This window comes from Sparus aurata, chromosome 1 (assembly GCF_900880675.1).
Source record: "Sparus aurata chromosome 1, fSpaAur1.1, whole genome shotgun sequence".
Lineage (NCBI taxonomy): Eukaryota > Metazoa > Chordata > Actinopteri > Spariformes > Sparidae > Sparus > Sparus aurata.
In genome coordinates, this window is record NC_044187.1 from 21,938,379 (window position 1) to 21,955,009 (window position 16,631).

General features: G+C 42.4%; 1 protein-coding gene across 1 annotated transcript; it reads right to left on the bottom strand.

Moving 5' to 3' along the window:
* Positions 1-960: 960 nt before the first annotated feature.
* s1pr5b (sphingosine-1-phosphate receptor 5b) lies at positions 961-4,995 on the bottom strand. The gene is made up of 2 exons (XM_030418768.1): positions 4,885-4,995; positions 961-3,664 (listed from the first exon to the last, which is right to left on the bottom strand). The coding sequence occupies exon 2, from the start codon at positions 3,400-3,402 to the stop codon at positions 2,182-2,184; it is 1,221 nt and encodes a 406-aa protein (XP_030274628.1). The 5' UTR covers positions 3,403-3,664; positions 4,885-4,995; the 3' UTR covers positions 961-2,181.
* Positions 4,996-16,631: the final 11,636 nt, after the last annotated feature.

Here is a 16,631-nt window from a genome sequence, read left to right on the forward strand (position 1 = left end):
ACAAATCACATCAAATGTATGCAGTGCCATGGAATACCTTTTATCGTAGATACAAATGTCTTCTGGTCACTGAGGGTTAAATCAAAAAGGAAACAACTATATAATTTGTCAGGCTGCCTGTCGGGCACTGCTAGACCTCACTTTCAGTGTGTCGCTTTGTGCATCAATTCCTCTAAGAGGTGTGAAAAGTTATGTCCCAAAATAAGTTTCTGTGCATATGCTATATGCACACCTACAGTAAACCTACAGTCAGAGGAATTTGTATTATGAAAAATGTTTTAGAGTTGAAAGAAGTCCAAAAAGCAGTGGAAATACTCCATCACCCATGGCTGCAACATTATTAGCTCAAGACTTTATTTTACATTTATCAATATTGGAATTTGTGGAGTTCATAATAATGACTCTACAAAGCTTAAATGTATGAGCTGAAGCCAAAGATTTTTTTTCTCGAACAAACACGTCTTTTTCCTCCTCTTCTGGTTTTCCTCCCGATAAATAAACCAACTTCAGCTGAATGAACAAGATGTTGGCCTTTAAGGTAATGGAATTAAAGCCAGCTGCATTTCATTTTTCTCTTTCAGGCATGACTAGCCCGGACAGCAGGTCACAATGAGGTGATCCTACCCACAGGTTGACAGAAAAAGGAAAAAGAAAAATTGTGAGTTGAGCTTTCAAATAAAAGGTGCATTGTGTGGTGCTGGAGCCGTCCTCAGACATGCAGAGCTTGTAGAGGAAGGCTGTATCTAGGCCAATGTCATTACCAGATGTTAGACAAGGGGGCTCACTTCCTGTGGTGCTTCTTCAAGAACTGTTCCTCCACTTATACAAATATACACAGACACGCTTAGTGTATATGACTGACGGTCGGCGCGCACACAGTAAAAATAAACCACAAACTCTTTAGAATCTTTAGGAAGAACATTTTATTTCTTTTATGAAAAGAAAGGTAAAGTTTGCACGCCTTGTCTCGTTACAAAATAGATATAATTTATAATACAGATGATATGAAAAGTATTACAAAAAAGTTCACTACATGAATTATAGTACAAAAAAACACACGTTCTCATTAAACAATTCAGGTTCTGCATTTAAAAAGATCTGTATAAAAACACTGCTGTCAAACTCATTTCATAATAAGAGAAAAAATTCAGTACCCAAAATATTCTGCTAACATGATGGATTGTGAAGGGATAATTTCATTGGTTCAACATGGTCTAGCTTACAAGTGCAGGCACGTTCCTGTCCTTAAAAGTCCTGATGCAGCTGGATGATGAATAATCATATTTACAGCTTTATTTGCAAGTTGAAACATACATCTTTGAAGTCATAATTTATCGAGCTTTTAGAAGTGATGTATTTACAACTGCTTTGGTTTCAGCGTAAAACTATCGGCATGTCATGCTCACATTATCTGACGATGTTTTGTTGTTTTTGTTTTGCAGTTTTCCCGACATTAGAAAAAATCCGACATCACGCCAACAACTTTCCACTTGGCATCAGATAGGTTTACCATCTGTCATTACAAAACAGTGAGGGGGTTTTAATGTCGCATCTCCCTCCCACAGTTATACCACAGCATTCTTCACTGAGGTGAGCGCTACCCCCTTCTGTCTCACTGTTAGCTCTCCTTAGATATGTGCATGGGCGCCCAACACTCTTTTATCTGAACAAATCTGGCACACCACGGGGCTTTCGAACCAGCGAAATCTGGGTCTGCAGATGCACAGTTGGCATAGAAGTGTCGGTGCTTTGATTAAGGCCCCTCAATAACAAGCATAGACGGGTAAACCACAATCGTTTACTGTTCAACCCAGCAAGTCTGGGAGAGAATGTTACATTTTTTCAGTCACAACAGTTTTAGGGTTCACTGAAGTCTTCTTCCAGGCTTTAACACAAACTACAGAACCACAGGAACATTGAATCCAAGGCTGCTCTACTTATACATTGTGATATTTCAGTGCAAATGTATTAAGGAGACTCATCACTAGCATGTACTCATGTTTGTTCACGTTTGAGTGGCATCCTTATGAAGTCCATTCATGTGATCATGTTGCTGTAACTGCACCACGTCTGACTCTAAACACGAGTTTTCCTTTCTATAGAAGATGTGCTACATGTCTTCTGTTCAGTGGGAAACCCATTTACACACTCATGGACTCAATCAGTCAGTATTAGTTCTTATTACTTGAAGAGTTTGGGGTAAAGGGCCTTGATAGGAGATGGTGTGGTGACATTGTTTCCAGAGGAAATGGTCGTCTCCTGCCCCCCCTCCAACTTCTGGGTTGCCACCTCAGTTTTACTGAAGCTGCACTCAAGGAACGGCATCCCGATCTTCTTCACCTGGCCATCTCTGGTCATCAGACACGGCCGACAGAGCAGCCTCAGGATTGCTCTCCTCATGTCCTTACTGGTCAGAGTGTAGATGATGGGGTTGAGGAGCGAGTTGACCATGGCTACTCCCAGGAAGTAATCTGCCTTGTAGAGAAGGTGACAGCTGTGGGTGGGGCAGAAAAAATCCAGGAGGAGGAGGAGGAAGAGGGGCAGCCAACAGGCTATGAAGACACCCAGCACGATGGTGACTGTCTTGAGGAGGGCAATGTACTTCTGCGACTTCCTTGCTAAGCCCTTCCTCATGCTGCCAGACAGTCCCAGCCGCTGCCGCTGCGTGTTGGTGCGGACGATGCGGAAAACTCTGGCGTAAAGCACCACTATGGCCAGGAGCACCGCGCTGAACACAGATACGCAGAAGAGGATGTAGCTCTTGGCGTAAAGTGGGAGCACCGTGGAGCACTGGTTGAGTCTGTGCATACAGTTCCATCCCAAAATTGGGAGGACCCCCAAAAACCCTGCCAGGGCCCAACTTGCACCAATCAGTGCCAACATCCGTCCTCGCTTTGCCCCATGGTATGGCCTCATAGTCACCATAGTTACATGTCGTTCAATTGCAATGGCCAGCAGACTGATTATAGAGGCAGCCAGAGTGATGAAGACCCCTCCCTCCCTGAGGAACCATAGCAACGGCGTCAGTTTCAGGGTATAAGGTCCAGACATGATGATGTTTGCCATGTATGTAATCCCAGCCAGCAGATCAGACAGAGTCAGGTTTCCCAGCAGGTAATACATGGGCAGGTGGAACTTCTTGTTCCTCCAAATGGCAATGAGAACCACAGCGTTCTCCAGGACGATGAGGAGGCACACCACCAGGAATGCAATGCCCTCAGGTTTGAGCCCTTCACGGTAGCGGTCCTTCTGCAGCTTGCCCGTGTAGTTGTAATGCTCCCTAATAACAGAATTGTCCTGGTACTCCTTGAAGAACTGCAAGCAGTCATAAGAGGAGGGAGTAGGGGAGAGGGGGAGTGTAAAGTCGGGAATCCCTGCATGAGCAGAACTTGAAGCCTCCATGCTTAATGTTGCTTTTCTTCTTTTCCGCCTGCAGTCAGTGGCTATAAAGTCATTTTTGTTGATATGCTTTTGGCAGTGGGAGGTGTGAAGAATTTGTCCAAGTACAAAAAAAGACACACAAAGAAATGTCTGAGCTCCTGCAATGAATGGAGGGATTACAGAAGTTGATACGATGTAATCCACCAGAATCCCTAGATGTTTTCTTTTTAGCCAGAAGACGGTGCTCTTGAGCTCTGTTTGTCCTGGTTAGAGGGTCCAGACACTGCAGAGAGAGAAGGGTAAAAGCATGAAAATGATGGAAAGAGAGGATGCAGAAGTAGTGAAACCAGAAAATATCACATTCTTAAAGCAAAGAAAGTAAGTGAACCTTGCGTGTGTTTTGAAAGAGTTTAGGAGTAGGTTATGTTGCACTGACATTTAAGGCATTTAGCCTGATGAGTCAAATCTGAAACACAATTCAACCGAGAAGCAAAGCGTAGGCTGGTTATGAGAATCCTAAAGCTATAAACATCTACCTCTTTCCCTGACAGATAGACTGTCGGTATATGAGCTGAATGCAAACTTTTTCCTCTGACACCTGCATATGAATTGTGGCGATGTGAAACTAGCCGTGACCGCAATTAGACTGAGTAGGTGAAGCAGTATGTGATACTACAGACTGAAATGACAGAGGGATCATTTTAATGTCAAACAAACATTTAGTCTTTCACAGAGTATGTCATTCATCATGAGGTTGATAGACAAGAACAATCACAACACATGCATGTAATTTGGCACACATACAGCTGCTTTTCACAGCATAGATGAGGTGTTTCTAAAGAGGCCCACACATGCAAATACACCTAACCAGCACGTCCAAGAGTTTATAGCCCTTGCAAACTATGATCAGAAGAAAGTTGAGGGTCGTGGTGGCATCATTCGAGTTTACAGTCTTTAATGTTGAGAACAATCAGGGGTGATTAGGGTCGCATTCCTTTGAGTCTCTGTCGCGTGAGGGAATGTTTCTCTTGCTTCTTGAGTCATGTGTTAACATTTAACAAATGGTCTGGAAACTATAACTCATTCAATCTGTTGCTGAGAGCAGCTGTTAAAAGTACGGGTTGAATCTATGCCGCGGATAGAAAATGATTGGCGATCATGAATGAATGAATTAAACATGATATGGGAATGCGTTAAAAATCACATACAACTGCATTTGTGTTTCATTTAATTTCTTCTTCTAAATGCTGACAGACTTGCATTTAAAAAAAATAAATATATAATATAAAAGTTGTTTATCTGACTTTTACCCTATAATATTGCTTATATTACAATCTCCTATAAAATCTAGTTTATACATTTCAGCAGCCCTTCTTTCTCAGCCATAAAATAAAAAAAAAACCTCTTAACACCCAGCTCTGTATGACCACGACACAACCATATGAAATTGATATAAATGCCAAGAACAACAACTATCACATATTGCAATCAAAATGAAATTACCTTGAAATTGTCGCAGCGCTGTCCTTATCCTGCAGTTCATCTGCTTCTCAGTGAGGAGAATCCAAGCAAGGGCACCCAGTGAGTCACAGTCAGACTGACAGAGCAGAGGGAGTGAACGGAGAGTTGAAGCATACACCAAACGGGGGTGGACCCAAACTCTCTCCCCCTCTTTCTCTCTCTCTCCCTCCCCCTCACTCTCTCTCTCTCTCTCCCTCTCTTATATATTAACACAGACTTTTGTGTGCATTCTTCTGGTTGCAAAAAGTCTTTTTAAATCTCTTCTTGATGAATGACAGATTAGGAGAAGCTGGAGAAATGATTACATTATGATCTCATTGATGCCCCTTCAGGGTTAATGGTGTTTCTCTACATTTAAAAGTTCACATTATGTCATCAGTTGGCACTCTGGTACGGATAGGTAATTAAAACTGGATCATCCTGATAGTATAATGGAGACTCTTCTCTTCTGTCTATAGTAATAACATAATGACACAAAGACAAAAATCATTAACTTACAGTGCTTACACAGGTCTCAAATCTTCCCTCAAAGTTAAGGTACATGTGATCAAGGGACGTTGGAAGTCAGTCAGAGTTGGAGGGGGCTGAGTAGTCATAATGACATCATAGTAACTGGTGTGCAACATCAATTATTTTTATATTTATTTGGATAACTGAAAGCAAAAAAATTGAGACGTTTGGACTACAGCAGTTGGAAAACTTTAACACCATCATACTATAGGTCAGAGCAGCCACAGAAACTGCAGTCAATGACAGCAAGAAGATAAAGAGGGGGAGAAATTCTCCAGACTTCCTTATAAAACTGCTTAATTTTGAGCATTTTTGAGATAGGAGAAATTTTGTGAACTTTGCGTCTACCACAAATTCTTGATTATTTGGGCCTTTTTTTAAATTTTGGTATGTGTCATACATCAATTTATTTTTTGTGTTTTGTGCAAGGAAGTGAGATCATATCACACATTTTTTAATGCCTTGCTCTACTTCCTGTGTACATTATGTGATATGAGCGTGCAATATGTGGAGTGCTAGATACAAAAATGCAACTGATGTTGCAGCAAAAAAAGGTGTCAACACCAGAAAGTGCACTGAGAACAGTATATAAAAGATATAAAGTATTAGGAGGAAGTGGCATAAATTTTCAGTTTCTCCTAAATAAACACTTGTTTCCAATGAAAGAAACAAAAGGTGAGTGGAAGAACCAGTTTTGACAGGACACGGCTCCGTAAAATTTCCCCCAATCACCCTGAGTCAACTGCCATGGAGACACTGAGGTTTTGTGTTTCTCAAGTTCCTTTGAATTAATTTTATTTTATGCCACTGATTATGTATTCTACAACCCCTAATTATGCAGCAAGGCAGGTGAAGTCATTCACAAGCTTTATGTTGTAATGACAGCATCCCAATTCCCATAGCCTGTCAGTGAGAGTGCAGCATGCTTTGACAAGCTTAAGCGGCTCACCTGCGGAGCCTCCCCAGTGCCTGCAGGAGGTTGATCAGGACGGAACAAGCAGGGGAGAGGTGAGAGGGACTGTTGTGTATCAGCCTCGAATAAAACTTTTATTGGTAGGATGCACATGTTGTCCTGACTGTTCGTGTTGCACATACAGAAAGAGCAACACATTGTCTTCTGAACTTTGCATTTATACAATACCTCCATTAATTCAAACAACGATCCTTCTCAGCCAAAGCGTTTGACAGTTGGAAATCCTGTTCTTTATCCGGATGCTCCTCGGACACATTACACTACAGCGTTTGGTTGCTCAAACAGCGGCTTCCTTCAGCTAAACCTGTTTGTTGTAGGATTATCTGCTTTAGCTGAATAGCCCTCTGGCTCTTTTGTGTTTGTCTGCGTCTGACTATGGAAAATATACAAGCGTGTTTCTTTCTTTCTCTGCCATCAGACCCCCTCTATATTCTGCTCTCTCTGTCTCACATGGCCTACATCAGTATTTTGCATTCTTGTCTGACGGGGTCAAGTGCCTGCTTTTCATGCTCCTGATAGTGTGACTACTGGCACACTGACACACATCAACAGATCAAACAGTCCCAACACCCTGAAACCGTGATCTGGGCTCTGTACTAAAAAGGGATTAGTCCAATTGGTAACTGAAATAAATACATGAACTTTTCCAATCAAAGGACAACTGCGTCCTGTTTTCGTCAACTGGAAGCTTAAAGGTCGCTGTGTATTGTGTCAGGTAATTATTGCTCCTGCACAAACATCAGTATGTACAGTAGGGCCTATAATATCTGCATGTATGTACATGCAAGCAAGCAGTCATTGAATGTCATTAACTACACATTCAAGGTACTTGTACTTTACATTATGATTTTGCATTGTATGAAGCTTCATTGTGCTACTCCACTACATCTCAGAGGCAAATGACTCCACTGCAAAAATTCTGACAATTTAAATTTAATGGCCAACTTAATTAGAAATAAACTACTTCTAATGGATTAATGCACTGTCTCAAAGCTGAAATCTAATGAAAACCTGAGACTTCAAACAGGACAGTGATGTAACAAACACATGTTGATCTCATAGAACATGATGTGTTGCTGTAGAGTAAAAAGTTGTTCAAAATTAGCTCAATTTGAAACATCTACAGCAGTAAAATGCAGCGTACACATACCCTGTATACCCTTGCTACTATATACATCAGTATATAGTAGCAAAACACTGAAGGGGACCATTTTACCGTGCAATGCCTATTTGTACTTTTCATTCTTTACGTATATTTTGGTGACTTTGGTGACTGGTGTATTTACACTTTTACTTAAAGGGTATTTTTCCGCCAAGTTTACAGATTTAAGTGCGTTTACAGGTCTCGGGGAGTACGACAGAATATGTGAAAAAAGTCATATAAAGCCTTTTGTGGCTCCAGAGGAAGCTGCTTGTAATCTGATAAATTCCCTCAAGTAATGTGACTTTAAATTGCATTGTGGGTAATGAAGACAACAGGTTATGAAAAGCAGTCCACTGGTGTGGCATTGTGCTGTTTTAGACCTGCTGGACTCATGACCCGACAAATGGTCAAATCGAATCAAAATCGATGCAGGAGAACCAGAGATATCACATTTTCTTTCATCCTAAGCATTCTTCTTCCTGATGCCTACATTACCCATCATGCAACTTAATCACTGAGTCACATCACTGGAGACAATTTTATAAGATTACTGCAGCTTCCTCTGGAGACTTTTTTTCACATATTCAGTCTTACTCTCCAAGACCTGTAAACACACTTTAATGTGGACAATTGGTGGGGTTACCCTTTAAGTAACAGCACTTCAACACTGCATCCATGTGAGTCTGTTGGTGAATCTAGTAAAGGACCTGAAGTTGGGTCAACGTTCTCCACTGCTGCACTTGAGTCTATCACTGTTTTGAATGTTATGTGTCTGTGTGTGTATAGATATCATGTTTCACCCACACTTCCTGCTTTCTGCACCGCTGTGTGCAGGAGGGGAGCTCACTAAAGAGTAATATCCTGCTGGGGTGAATGCAGAAGCCTCATATCAAAGCCTCAGACAGAAACAGAGGTCTGAATCTGAGGATGAGTGGTCTAACAGACGGACAGGACTCGCTCAACTCTGCACAGGACGGAAGCGCTGTCCTCTTTCATCTCTACTTCTTGAGCAGTTGTGACTTACTCTGTCCTGCCCGTGTCTGGTATCCTGTCTCTCACACTTTTCCTGATTGTATCCATTCCTTACGCCAATTTCCATCATGTCTTTTCTCCATTCTCCACTTTCTGTACAGCGACAACGGAAACACACTCTACAAGGATTTCCCTCTCTGGTATTCCTAACATATGTTTTTGGCTGCGCTGCGATGCTGACCGCCTTTAAGCTGAGCCAGCTCCTCCTGGGCGTGGAGGTAATGTTGACTTTGATGGACCAGTTTTGCGACCTGTATGTGGTGCACGAGGGGTTTATTTCTGTGGTTCACCCAAAGCTGCCCTGCTGATTTGATTCTACTCGGGAAGTGATGTTATGATGGCTTCCCTAAGCTGGCAGTGCTGACACAGAGCTGTGGTGTTAATATTTTTACAGCCTTGATATATTTCTCAGCCTGTGTGGAGAGACGTTGTTGTCAGAAGTCTGAAACTCAGGACCACCTAAGGTTTGAGAGTTGGAAATGTAACTCTCCTGGCATAAATTTTTTTTTTTAAGGTGAATTTTGGCCTGTGCATGAACCTGATCGCACTTCCTCCCTCAGCAATAAACCATTAAAGTATTCCAGACATTATTTCACAGCTTCAGCTTTTGCCTGTCAGACATTCATAAGGGTTGAGGTTTAGATAACCTAAGAGGCAACGATATGAGCGTGGCATATTGGGCTCTAAAACACAATCTAAATGGGTCTTCGTCAGCCAAGTTCTCTCAAGTCCTCTTCCTCATCACCAAAACACTTCAGACTGAGGTCTTTCCACGGCTATCGCACCGCAGCCCCTCCTGCAATCTATCACCACTCAGTCCGCGGGCCTAATCCACTGATAAGTCCCCCCAAATCAGACTCGCCAGACCAGCTCTGTGATGATAAGAAAACATTCCACACTGCTTGAATTTTCTGTTGCAGGAGCAGCATATTGCCCCTCTCCTCTTTGACTTCATCCTCCCCTCTCAGCATTTCCATGTATCCTCACTGGAGCGAGACGTTTACTTTCCAGTATCCGATCACTCGATGGGCTCAGAGGGCTGCATCGCATGACCTCAGACAGTCCTACACACTCATCAGCGTATTGTTTGTTTGGATTTTCCAGCCGACTTGGGGCGGTCTAGGGGCCACTCAAGGGCGATTTATGAGGATCTGTGTTCTTTTGAAGTGCTCGCAGGTCACGGTGGCTTCGAGAAGGAGGGATGAGTTGAGAAATTAGTTCAGAGAGACAGAGCACACTGTGGGAAAGAGGTACACGTGATGTCGTCCTCTTCTGTGCACAATTGAGTGGTTCCTGGGAGCTGCGGCGAGAGGAGCGACGAGTCATCACAATCAAGCTCCTTTCTCGCAGGAAATGACCCCTTATTACTCCAATTACAGTGATAACAGCGGATAACACCTCGGACAAAGAAGCGCCAATGATCTGTGTGCGTGTGAGCTCATTCATTTATGCAAGTGCGTCTGTGCTTGTTCTGTATTTACATCTGTTTTCAGCAGTCTGCAGTTTCCATCCTCTACTGTAGAGGTGGTTCAGGTCATTAAGCACTCTGTTGGTGATCCGGTCTGTGTCTCTTGGCTTGGCTGTGTCTCCATGCTGAAGCTTTGTTGGGTGAGCGTGGCTGCAGTCTGGATGTGTTCACTCCAGCACTGGCAGACTTCAGGCCTAATGAGATCCAGATTTGAGAACTTTCTTGGTTTAGAGTGTGATACTGACACCCCTCTCAGCTCCACAGAGATGTAAGCGTCTCACTCAGCCCTCAGGATGATGTGTTCATTCCCGCTATGCCAGAACTGTGCACAAAACCAATAGAGGCTTCGGGTCCCTGAGGGCATTTGTCAGTTAGAGACGTTGCATCAGTCACACTTTCACATGTGTATATACACACCTCTCCCTCCACATCAAAAAACGATAATAACTGCCATTGCTCCACCTTAGGACAAATAATGAATTTTATCAAGATGAATGTTTATCAATCCCAAGCATCCGTAAAAAAGCAAACAGTATAAGAAATTATTAAAACCGGCGACCAAATAAGTGAACAGGAATAGATGCAATGTTAAATAAACATGAATTTAAATTTTGGTGACTTGGTTGGGTTTTCCCAGAAAATATGGGTACGGTCATTACATCTACATTTACATTAACATTTAGGGCATTTAGCAGACGCTTTTATCCAAAATGACTTACAGTGATTCAAACATACATTCATACACTGATGGCGGTGGCTGCCATGCAAGGTGCCACCCAGATGAAGAACACATAATGTCAAAACTCCACAGATAATTCTCATCTCTGTCTGTAGTTTCCCTCGGCACTATGGTGCATTTTAGTGTCTTTCAGCTCATTGTCTTTGTTTCACGGTCTGCACCTTTACTGTTCCAGTTCTTTCTCAATGCTCTCTCATCAGTTTTCTCTCCAGTCAACGGCTAAAAGGTAAAATATGACACTTTTCTCTCCTCATTATAAATGCAGTGGTATTATCTCCTAGACATTCACAAACACACTCGCCGACAACACACATGAACACATGAATCCTGCCCTCATGGACCTCTCTAGAGACATGATGGTAATCAGAGGAGATGGGCGGACAAAGACATTACAACCGCACGGCAGCCACACGGATCCCTGTGGGACGCTCACTCAAGGATTTTGTTGCTTGAACGATTCCCGCTCTGTTTCTTTTTGGCCCCTTGAAATTCCATCTTGCTCTCTGTTCTCTGAAAAAAAGCAGAGCAGGAGAAGCACAAACCAGTAAGAATGTAAATGAATGCCAGATCTCCCAGTTTTGGCCCCTTTCTGCCTCTCGGAATAATTTGTAAAAAAGAAAACCTAAAAAACACACACACACACACACTCACATACACACACAAAAAACTTGCAGCCAAGATGCCGATAAGGTGAGAGTGAGCAGAAGTGCACGAGACAAGCTTGGGCCTGAGATGTTTTTTTTTTAATTCTTCTTTTCATTTCAGTTCCTCTTCTTTATAGCCTTCCTACTTATTATCTAGGTTTGACCTCTACTCTCTTTCTCTCTCAGAAACTGCCTCATGTTTCTAGTCGGAAGGTGTTTTACAAAGAGCGAGACTCAGGCGAAACGGGCAGAGTACCAGCTCACTCAACCAGAGTGTAGGGTTAGCGTGACTGCGAGTGATTTGAAATTAAGTTTGGCATCCCTGTTATTTTTTTCCTTAAAGTGTTTATTCTTCAAGAGCGTACCACTCAAGAAATTGTTGACCTCAGCTGAATGATTGCCCCCCCCCCCCCCGCATCTCCTTCAAAGTGACGGCATTAATGTTTCAAAGAATCTTTAAGTGGTTCGGTCAGCTGAATGTTTTCATAGTTTCAGCATGATTAACAGGGCGCCAGCTCAAACAAATGACATCTTTTTAAAGGAATAGTTTTTGGGAGATATGGAGAATTAGTATGGGGCTAGAACCAAGGAACATAAAAAAGGGAAGGTTATTACGTCACCAAGTCTTGCTTTGGGGACAGACTTAGGTGCCAGCTGTACTGAAGTCAATGAAAAACATTCAAACCCAACATATATATGACATCCAGAAAATGTAAGAACACACTTCAGGTAGTAGCTTGATGATTTTTTTTTTTTTTTTAACCAATGCGTTCGTGCCTCTAATTTGTATTAGGAATAGAAAAGGCTCCTGTTTGTAGTGTGATTGCAGTCTCATCAGTGGAAATAAGTCGGACCTGCCCCGTTTGATCACTATATTATTGGCCCTGTCAATCATTTTGGGGAAAAAAAAAATCAGTCTTTAACCTACTCTCTGAAGTGTGGACTGTCATTTTCTGGAGCATTTCTTTAACAGGAGTCATACAACGTAGATATGTTGGGTTTTCGTGTGCTTCTCCATGCATTTCCCATTGACCTCAATACAACCGGCATCAAGACCAGCATGTTACTACTTCTTAAAAACACAATGAGCATTTTAATATTTGTGTACAGATTAAACAAACCAGGTGCAATATGTTTATTAGTGGCTTTACAGGTGTTAGAGGGCGACTTCTTCATCCTCTCATGTTCACTTCCAGTCTGCCCTCAAAGACTGGGCGCTACCATGTCGCTCTATCGCCTCTTGAGGTACGAGGACTTATTACAAGACAGGACAGACCGGACAACACTGGGACTAGGTTGGTAACTAGCTAACTTCAGGACACATTTTGTCAGCACAATACATAGACGTGTTTGACTTACTGTAATGTCAAAACTGAGAGAGAAAAATCTTCATTGATTGTTTTCATTCTCAAACAAACTAAATAAACAAACTCTCTTCATTTTCATTACTGAATAAACTGAAATAACAAACCCCTAAAGAACTGCCACTTTTCCAGCCTCGAACAATGTTCTGGGGACCTTATTTTCCTCTGACAAAGAGTTTTCTATTCAGTTATGGAAATAATAAATATTGTATTCAGATTATCACCTTATCAATATTGTAGATATTACTTTTCTGAGTTTCTCTACATATTTTTTCAAACAAAATGTTTTACATTTGGTTTTTTACTAGGTCAACCCCAAAGACATAAAACCCTCCCTTTTATAATGGGAAGAAAAGAAAGTTCTTGCTGGATTGTAACGCTTTGATCCCCTGTTCAGTCTTGTAAGCACAACCCTGTTTCTGTTTAGCACATCTTGTAAAATGTAAATTTTTGACAGCATTCACAAAATTAAACTTAATTCAAAGTACTGCCGCATCAGATACTTGCCAGAATCAAAGCTGCAGAATTAAGCAAAAAAGCCAAACATGTGTCCCAGATCTGAGCTGTGCCGTTGTGCGCCTTTGGCTTTCTGCTATCTGTTATGTTTTCTTACCCGTAAATCATTTCAGCTTCTCTCCTATTCACACAGTTGTACAATCAGATGTTTAATCAGATCAGCAGCACATATTTCAGCCCCTTACTGTGCATACTGACTTGCCAACAGATGCCGGACATGACGACACATTAAGATAAATGCTGAAGATAAAAATTCCAAAAGAACATGATGATTTTTCATGTCGACTTTTATATTAGAAAAGCATTAAAAACATATTATATATTTAAAAAAAATATTTCATGTAAAGCTCAATGTGTGATCTCTGATAGCCTGTTTTGTTTTGAACGACGCTCGGGATCTTTCACTGAGCCTATTAGTGGGAGTCAACACTCTGATGTCATTCAAGCTCTGCAACCAATTATGTGCGGTTCGGAGAAATTCAAATGCAGTATTCTTAATGTCTTCCTGGGTTTCAGAGCCTCCACGTCTATGTGTCAGTCACCCGTCTCTTTGTCCCCCACCACCATCACAACCAACTCCCCTCCTCCAGAAAACCACATTTCCATGCTGCTTGTTCCACTGCAAGCAATTAGATGTCAGGTCACGAGCGCACCAGCAGCTGGGTCCTGTTTCAGTGTGCCGCGGTGCAAGTTCAGAGCAAGTTTTAGTAAATGGGGTACCGTGAGTACATCAGCAGACTGTACACAGATAAAAACCAGCTGGCCCCTGCAGCTAATTTGCTCAACGGTGAAAAGTGAAAGAAAGCGAAGGGAATTTTGATTTAATTTGAAAAGTGCTCCAAATGTGAACTGAGCGATCACTGCAGCAGAATAATCACCCCGGCCTCCCTACTTACATGTATAGGCATGTACGCACACACTCATACACCCACTGGGGAGTGGGGCAAATTCTTCCAAAGCCATGTTTAACTCCTCATTTTTCAGGCAACCCAGCTCATTGCCCTAAAGGTTTAGTGGATCAGAAATAGACCCAGCTGACAGCCAGAGGGGACAGAAGAAATCTCCAGAGTCACAAAGTTCCCAGTCAAAAAAAAAAAATCCCTCTGTTGGAAGTCAGTCACTTTCTCATGTTTTCAACAGTGTCTTGACGAGACTCGACTGCTGATTAAACAGTTTTCATTTAATTACGAACCAGAACTGCTGAAGGGAGCGAGTTACTGTGCGGTTTATGTTTAGACAAATCCAAATCGTGCAGTCGCAATCAAAGTTGTCGAATCAGCTCAGCAGAGGGGGTTTCAAATCAGGCAGTGGTCCTGGGGCTTACTTGCCTTAAAGGGGTAACCACCAATTTTATATATTAAAGTGTGTTTACAGGTCTTGGAGAGTACTGCTGCAAGTTAAAACAGTAGATAAAGCCTTTTGTTCCACGCATTCTTCCTCCTTTGACATCCATAATGAAAATCTTTTTTTTATTCTCCCATAAATATGCACTACAAGCTACACAAGCTTTTAGAAATGGTGGTAATAATCGGTTTCAGTTGGTCCTTGGTTACGATCACCTCACCCCCAGCGCCTGATGTTCTTTGTTCTAGACAAGCAAATCATTGGTTCCACTCTGGAACTGAGTCTCCTGGCTGAAAGCCAATTATTTGGCTGTGGAAACAAAGAACTGGTGCCAGAATAGGCACTGGCTCTGAACCACCACCATAAACCACCGCGGTTGCAACTAGCACCGGCCAAAGATCAGAACTTGGTTAGCTCTGGTTGAAAGTGGGTGATATCATTGGAGGCAACGTATCACATTACATGCAGCTTCCTCTGGACCCAAAAAAGGCATTATGCTACTTTTCACGTGTGCAGAACAACTCCAGAAGACCTGTAAACATATGTCTAAAAAGTGGTGGAGATACCCTTTAACCAAATATCCCCGCACTGAGATTACTCGTCAATCCCACAAACTCTTTGGCAGGTCTGCTTTGCACCAAAACCACAGAACTTGTAAAGTCTAGTCAAGATGCCAACGTTTCCAACGATACCAAATGAGCCCGGATGAATTACAGGGGAATGTGTACAATTTCCATTTGACGTAAGAATCTTTAATCAACGTAATCGTGCCTTTAGTGATGTGCCGGAACAAACAGGTCCAGTATGTTCATGTGATATCACCTAACTCGTAAACCAGTTTTTCCAACTATTCCAGGGGAATTTTGACAGAATGAGAGTAAAACAGTGTTATGTCTGCACATAGTTCTGTGTCAGGACCAATCAGCACTGTGGGACTTCAGAGATCAGCAGGTCACTGTGGGTTTTAGCTCCATGTCTTATTTTGGTGTTTTGTTTGGGTGCATTTCAGGAGGGAGGGTATTTTAGTTTTCCCAGTGACTGATAGGCCTCGTTTGTTTACGGAAGCACAATTATATGAGCGACTGGGCAGCATACTGGTCCCAAACGAGTCCCTGCGGGCCCCTCTAATGGCCACGCTATAACTGCTGAGGTGTGGTGAAAGAGCAGCTAGTGTCTTTGCTAGCTGCTATAAACTATTTTACTGTTCACTTACACTGTAGACACTGTGCTGGGCCTGTGTTTGCAACATCCTCCACGTTTAATGTTAAGGACTGAGAGGGATTCATAGGGGAAGAGGTCTTTTTTAGAAGCTGGAGGCGATGGATTTCACAAGCTTCCTGATGTGCCTCTGACATTCCCACTGGGACTTGTCATCTGGGACCTTTCCCCTGTTCTCCCCCTCTAAAAGGTAGCATGCCAGGAGCAATTAGGAGGGATAGGAGAGCAGAAGAAGGAAGAGGGAGGACCGGTTCAAAAGAAAGTCACTTTGAAGGAGAGCAGGAAGAGAGAGCAGGACAGAGACAAAAAAGGACAACACCAACAAAGAGGACAATAAACAGATTTGAACATTATCCAGTTGCACATGGCTTTCCTCCGGCCTCACACATTAAACAGCTTTAATGAAAACATGGAATAGAGCAGTGAGTGCTTCTCTCAGTGAACAGCCAGGAATATGCCAGTGCCTGAAGAGAAATGGCACTCTTCTTTTAAACTTGTTTGGACTAGAGAGCAAAAGATCCTCCATAATTCCTCACGCTGTCATCTAGTGTCTTTTCTTCTTCTATAAGCTAAACCTTCCTCCCACCGTGATCGTCCTCTCTTGTGTTTTTTTTACTCCCTATATAAGCCTCCGAGGGGAAATGTGTCCTCTTGCACATCTGTGCTTATGTTTGGACGGGAAAACATAAAATCCCTTGTAGCGCTGAAGTGATTGGTCAAGGAAAACCAATGTGCTGCATCAGCATTTAATTACCTCAGAAAAGATACACAAAACAG

Excerpts from the sequence above, each read along its gene's own strand:
- s1pr5b (XM_030418768.1), bottom strand. The coding sequence starts at position 3,402 with ATGGAGGCTTCAAGTTCTGCTCATGCAGGGATTCCCGACTTTACACTC.